The 6,501-nt window shown below is 47.4% G+C and overlaps 1 protein-coding gene across 3 annotated transcripts in view; it reads left to right on the forward strand.

The window, feature by feature from the left end:
- Positions 1–5,039: 5,039 nt before the first annotated feature.
- Positions 5,040–6,501, forward strand: part of SSR1 (signal sequence receptor subunit 1) — a 38,503-nt gene continuing 37,041 nt past the window's right edge. The window contains exon 1 of one of the 3 annotated variants that reach the window (XM_045287375.1): positions 5,040–5,194. In XM_045287375.1, the coding sequence (XP_045143310.1) occupies positions 5,116–5,194 (79 nt within the window). In that variant the 5' untranslated portion in view covers positions 5,040–5,115. The remainder of the gene's footprint in view (positions 5,195–6,501) is intronic. The other 2 variants (XM_045287376.1, XM_004711641.3) reach the window with 2 other exon arrangements.

The following is a 6,501-nucleotide window of genomic DNA, read 5'->3' on the forward strand; positions in this document are numbered from 1 at the left end:
TATCACTTTTTCTTGCTGTTAATAATTAAATCATTTTATTGGGGGCTTGTACAACTCTTATCACAATCCACACATACATCAATTGTGTCAAGCACTTTTATAAATTTGTTTCCCTCATCATTCTCAAGACATTTGCTTTCTACTTGAGGCCTTGGTATCAGCTCTTCATTTTTTCCCTCCCTCACCCCTCCCCCCTCACCATGAACCCTTGATAATTTATAAATTATTATTTTGTCACATCTTACACCGTCCAACGTCTCCCTTCACCCACTTCTCTGCTGTCTGTCCCCCGGGGAGGAGGTTATATGTAGATCCTTGTAATCTGTTCCCCCTTTCTCCCTCACCTTCCCTCTATACTCCCGTATTGTCACTCTTACTGTTAGATCTCTCTGGAACTAGATATACCTCGGTCCTTGGCTCCGCATGAAAAAGAATTCATGCCGAAGCCTGGTTCATGTTCCAAGTGAGTTTTATGAAAGTTCGAAGACGTTTCAGGTTTACACGGCACCCGAGAGACTCCTCCCGGACATGCAGCTTGTCTGGAAACTGCCCAGCATCACGCAAAAGTCCCTAAGTTCTCCTGGCTCCTGCCTTTTCAAGGATTCCACGGGGAGGTGTGGTGGAAGACCCCTGATCAACCCCATTGGCTGAATTGAATTCACCTGGCCTAGGTGGGCCAATTCAGGTTCACGCCCACCCCTGCCTACCTGCGGGAACCTGATCCTCTGGGCATGTGCAGTGCGCCACTCCTTTGTTCCCCTAGCTTGGCCCTCTGGGCACACGTTAATGGACCTACCTAACATTAGCATTGGTCCTGAGGGATTCATCTGTCCTGGATTCCCTGTGTTTCCAGTTCCTCTCTGTACCAGTGTACATCCTCCGGTCCAGCCAGATTTGTAAGGTAGAATTGGGATCATGATAGTGGGGGATAGGAAGCCTTCAAGAACTAGAGGAAAGTTGTGTGTTTCATCAGTGTTACACTGAACCCTGACTGGCTCGTCACCTCCCCGTGACCCTTCTCAAGGGGATGTCCAATTGCCCACAGATGGGCCCGGAGTCCCCACTCCGCACTCCCCTTCATTCACAATGATATGATTTTTTTGGTCTTTGATGCCTCATACCTGATCCCTTTTCGACACCTCGCAATCTCACAGACTGGTGTGCTTCTTCCATGTGGGCTTTGTTGTTTCTTAGTTAGATGACCGCTTGTTTATCTTCAAGCCATTAAGACCCTACACTCTATATCTTTTTTTTTTTTTTTCTTTTTTAACATTTTATTAGGGGCTCATACAACTGTTATCCCAATCCATACACACATCAATTGTGTAAAGCGCATTTGTACATCGTTTCTCAAAACATTTTCTCTCCATTTAAACCCCCGACATTAGGTCCTCATTTTTCCCCTCCCTCCCCGCTCCCCCCTCCCGCATGAGCCCTTGATAGTTTATAAATGGGTATTTTGTCATATCTTGCCCTGTCCGACGTCTCACTCTATATCTTTTGATAGCCAGGCACCATCAGCTTTCTTCACCACATGTGCTTGTGCACCCTTTGTCTTCAGCGATTGTGCCAGGAAGGTGAGCATCTCAGACTGCCGAATTGTTAGAACAAAGTAGAACTTTTTTTTTTAGTACTGTTCTATATTATTGAATCTAAGACACAAAGTTTCCCTGACCTCAAAATGGTATAGACAGAGCAATATTGTATCTTAGCAACTCAGAAAGAGGGCCACGAGATTGTTAATGGTTATTATTATAACAGCTTATAAAAGGAGGATGAAGAAAGTACGGTAATCAATGTCACTGGATTGTACATGTAGTAATCGATTAATTACTGCATGTATATATTTCCAACATTCAAAACAAGTCATACATGTTATTTAGAAAAGGAGAATCGAGTGAGGGAAATCAAAAGAGTGGGGATAGGAAGGCTGTAATTTTAAAGCAGGTGTTAGGGTAAACCTCATTGAGAAGCAGATGGCTGAGTGCTTGTAAATTCTAAGGGACTAAAGTAACAAATATGGTGAGTTAACTGAGAATTTCCTGAGCTGAATGAATTAGAATAACCTGTATGAGCCCTGGTGGTGAAGTGGGTTACTTTGGGCTGTTAACCAATCACAAGGCTAGCAGTTGGCACCGACCAGCTGTTCTGTGGGAGAAAGATGAGCTCCCATAGATTTACAACCTCAGAAATCCACAGGGGCAGCTCTACCCTGTCCAAAGGGTCACTATGAGTCAGAATTGACAATATGAGTCTTGTTTTTTAGCAAAAAACCTTCAAAGGGATAGGTGGCAGAGGTCAGATAGAGAGAATATCGAGAAAACAGTTGGGCACGATTTTTTAAAATCATTTTACTGGAGGCTTGTACAACTCTTATCACAATCCATCCATCCATCCATTGTGTCAAGCACAGTTGTACATTTGTTGCTATCATCATTCTCAAAACATCTCCTTTCTACTTGAGCCCTGGGCTGTCCCCAAGCTTTGTGTCCACCAAAGATATGCCAAACATTAGAGACTATTTGCCAGCACATGGTGGGAGGTCAAATGCATTCAGCCTTCAGACTACCTTCTGGTCTCACCGCAGGTGGAGCCCACTCCCTGCTGTTAAGGACAATGGATTACTTCTCCCTGAAGGCTCTCAGCCAACAGTCTGGTTCACTGTAGGTGGGGTTCCCACCCTACTGATAATTGTTTCCATGGAGAGCCAGAGAACAGGTCAAACCTGCTCAGTGACATCCAAAGTTAGGCTGCCATCCTGAATCTAGGATCCACCCATCTGGTCACATGTGTGTCCCCAATCTCTTCCCTTCCTATTGTGTGTATACCCCTAGATCATTCCCCTCTCATTACTGTATTACCTATAGTACAAACCCTTCCTGTGACGTATGTCTTTACCTATAATTAGGGGCTTGCACACCCCCCAAAGATATATAAGCCTTGGTTAGTAATAAAGAGCTCTCTCTCCCTCTGGCTTTCTCCCCCATCCTCACTCCCGTCCCTCTCCCCTTGCCCTCCTTTCCCTCCCCCTCTCTTCTGCCCACTGACCCTCTCTCTTGCTCCTGCAATTCCCACCTTCCACATCCTCGTGGACCACTGAACGGGGCTGAGGTGAGCATGCTACCATGAAATGTGTCTGACTCCATTATTTCAATCTCTCTTGTATCTCTCTTATTCTCTATGCTTTTACTATAATCTTTACTTATTCTCCCTGTACAATTGTGCCTACTAGACCTGTGATGACTTGTTAGGGGCTGGCTACCCTGACACTAGGCAGGATTTTATAGGATGGGATAAAGTGAAATCACATTGTTGCCCAGTGGAGTTGATTTCTACCCATGACAACCCCTACCTACTACATAACGTTTTCAAGGCTGTGACCTTTCAAAAGTTAATCACCAGCCGTTTTTTTTTTTTTTGGCTATGCCTCAGGCTGGGTTCTATTTGAGCACTTAACTATTTAATAACATTAGTAGATGAAATTCTTAATTCCAGAAATGAAGGATTGGAAGTAACTACAAGGAAAGCTGTTTATTGTGGGAGAAGGCGGATTGCAGTCAGAAGCCCTGGTGATGGAGTATGTTAGTTGGCTGCTAACAGCAAGGTTAGCAACTCAAACTCATTTAGCTCTCTCTGCTCTTTGAGACAAAGAGGAGGCTTTCGACTCCTGGAGAGATTATAGCTCGAGAAACCCAGGGGAACAGTTCTACCCAATTCTGAAGTGTCACTATGACTCGGAACCAATTCAATGGCAGAGTTGGGTGGATTCCCTCTGATAATACAGAATTGGTGATGACTGAGAAGAATGTTTTATCCAATCCACCCAGAAACCACATCGAGTTGGTTCCACCTCATAGCTATCTTAGAGTTTCAGAGGCTGTAAATCTTTATGGAATCTAGCCTCAACCAGATTCAGATAATGCCTTAGGAACTAGTGGGAGATCTACTAGGAATCACTTCAACATAGGAATGGAGGGCACCGCACCCCACCCAACCCATCTCATCCCTGGGAAGTCAGTACTCGGGATTTTTTTTCCTTAATAAAGAGAGATTATTTTGAGTACAGTACAACATCTATAACTTTTTGTTCCAGACGCCATGTCTCTTTCTGGTGCGAGGTAAGAGTTATCAAGTTAAATGGGAGACGTTTGTCAAAAATTCTGTCACATCCAGAACTTAAGCTAGGTCTGATTTGAAAGTCATGAAACAAAGTCCCCCAAAGTTAAGGAAGGAGCTTTGTCCACCTTAGGGGAGAACACAGCAGGGTTGGGCCACATCACAGCAGGGTTCTAAGTCCTAAGGCTTTGTCAGTGTGGCAGCTTTGGCTGGGCTCAGGGGCGGAGGTAGCCGCGGGCTTGGAGGACGACACTTTGAGCGAGTCCCTTGTGGCATCTTGTCAAAGAATTCTGTGGCATTGCACTCTGGTCCAATCCAACACTACGTGGCATTCAGATGAACTGCACAAGATACCAGACGATGGCCATCTGAGCAAACCCCACAACGGCCTCGAAGGAAGTAAGGGAACTTGGTAACCATTGCCGCAGGCTTCCTACAAGCCAAGCGCTCTTTTAGGCTTTGCAACGTCTAGACCCAGTACTCAAAATAGCACAAACAAATTAAAACGGATTACTTTGAAGGAGGGTGTGGACAGAGAAGGGGCAAAGATCTTTGCACTGTATCTGTTTTTATGCTTTCTGCATTAGTTTGAATTAAAAAACAAAACAGAAACAAATTCGGTTCTAAATGCCTCCTGCAAGCAATTTGTAGGGCAGAGCTGCGTCATTCAAATACGGTCTCCAACGAAGACGCCCACCAGGGGACGGCCAGGCAGGGCAGAGCAAGCCTCCGGAGAATGGCGGGACTCAAACGGGAGCTCGGCTCTCGCGGGAATCCCCGGCCGCCAGTCACGTGACTCCCGCACCTCCCAGTTCCCGCCTCCCGGAGCCCAGGAGCCACGTCTGCGGAGTTGCTGGGTCAGGGGCGGGGCACGCACCACGCTCGGGTCCTCCCTGCGGCCCCGCCCCTCCCGTCCAGGGCCCGGATGAAGAGTAACGCCATTATCGCTGGAGCCCGCGAGCACTCACGCACGGCGACCGGACACTGGCCGGCCGCAATATGAGACTCCTCCCCCGCCTGCTCCTGCTGCTCCTGCTCACGTTCCCTGCCACCCTTCTCTTCAGAGGCGGCTCTGGAGGTATGGCGGGGGCAATGGGCGGTGGGGTTTGGCGGGGAAGGAGACCTCAGCGACGGCAACTTTGAAGTTGGAGGCGGCCACGACTGCCGGCCTGTAATCCACTTTCCCGCTCGCTGCCTGGCTTTCCCATCACCCTGACCCACAGGAGCGCCCAGCCTGCTGGATGAGGCCCGGCAGGTGCCTCCGTCCGCCGCCACGCGGAACGCGGTGGGCTGCGCCCCGCGACCTTGTCCCCGCGGCCCGGGTCTCTCTCCTGAGCTTGCGGCGGGGCGCGGGGTGCAGAGAGGGCCGGGCTGGGTGGGCTCGCGCCGAGTTGGCAGCGGGGGATTGACTTCTGCAGCCTCTCACCCCGCCCCCTCGGCCTTGGGCTGACGTGTCGCTAGTGACCGCGCCAACCGCTCATTCATTCATTCATTCATTCATTCTCGAAGCTCTGCTTCTTTGCTCCCTTCAACTCTTAGAAGCGAGGCTTCTATTCCGGCACCCAGTCTCCCTGTGTGCCTTCTCTGCGGTCCTGAGTCCGGAAAAAGCCCCCATCCTCAGCCCTGTTCCAATTCCTACTCCCTCCGCTGTAGGGTGTCTCGATTACTTTTGCCCCCCATTTCTCCAACCTCATTTTGTGCTGAAAAAGTAGGCTTCGCAGTTGATGGTTCCTTTTTAAACAGGTTTATTCACGTAGGCTTGCTCATCCCAACTGTTAACGTGGTGTAAAAGTAACTCGAGGATAGCAAAACCTGCAGCCTTGACTTCTTTTCCCTCTAATACATACAGACGCCCGGGTACGTTATGTGTCTAAAAATGAAAGGCTGTCTGACTACACCATCTCCGGAATTCATTCCCATTCTATAAGTAAAGCAGTTGTTTGGAAAAGGTTAATCATGGTGACATGGACCCACCAGTTATGTTGCCACGAAAAGTGAAATTACTAACGTCTATGGGAGAGAAGCCAAAACTGCTAACGCGTTCGTTTTCAGGTTGAAAGAGAAATTCTTTTCCTCTAAGATCTGCTTGCTGGTTGGTTCTCCTGTACTAGTCTATAAAGAAAACTTGTTTTAGAATCCAGACTGTGTAGTTTCAGGTTTTCAAAACTTTACAGAAACATCAGTTCTGTCTCTAAACTAATATTTTGTAAACCTTTTTGTTAAGGAATCATCTTCAGAAGATGTTTTCTCTTTATTTTCCGAATTGAAAATTGTTAGCTTTTTTAGACACAAAGTCATGTTGGTTAGTAGTAAAGTGTTTAATATCCAATGAAATGTAGTGTGCAGAGCGTGTGTGTGTGTGTGTGTGTGTGTGTGTGTGTGTGT

The sequence above is a fragment of the Echinops telfairi genome, unplaced genomic scaffold (assembly GCF_000313985.2).
Source record: "Echinops telfairi isolate 266 unplaced genomic scaffold, ASM31398v2 ScPeMD7_13;HRSCAF=56, whole genome shotgun sequence".
Lineage (NCBI taxonomy): Eukaryota > Metazoa > Chordata > Mammalia > Afrosoricida > Tenrecidae > Echinops > Echinops telfairi.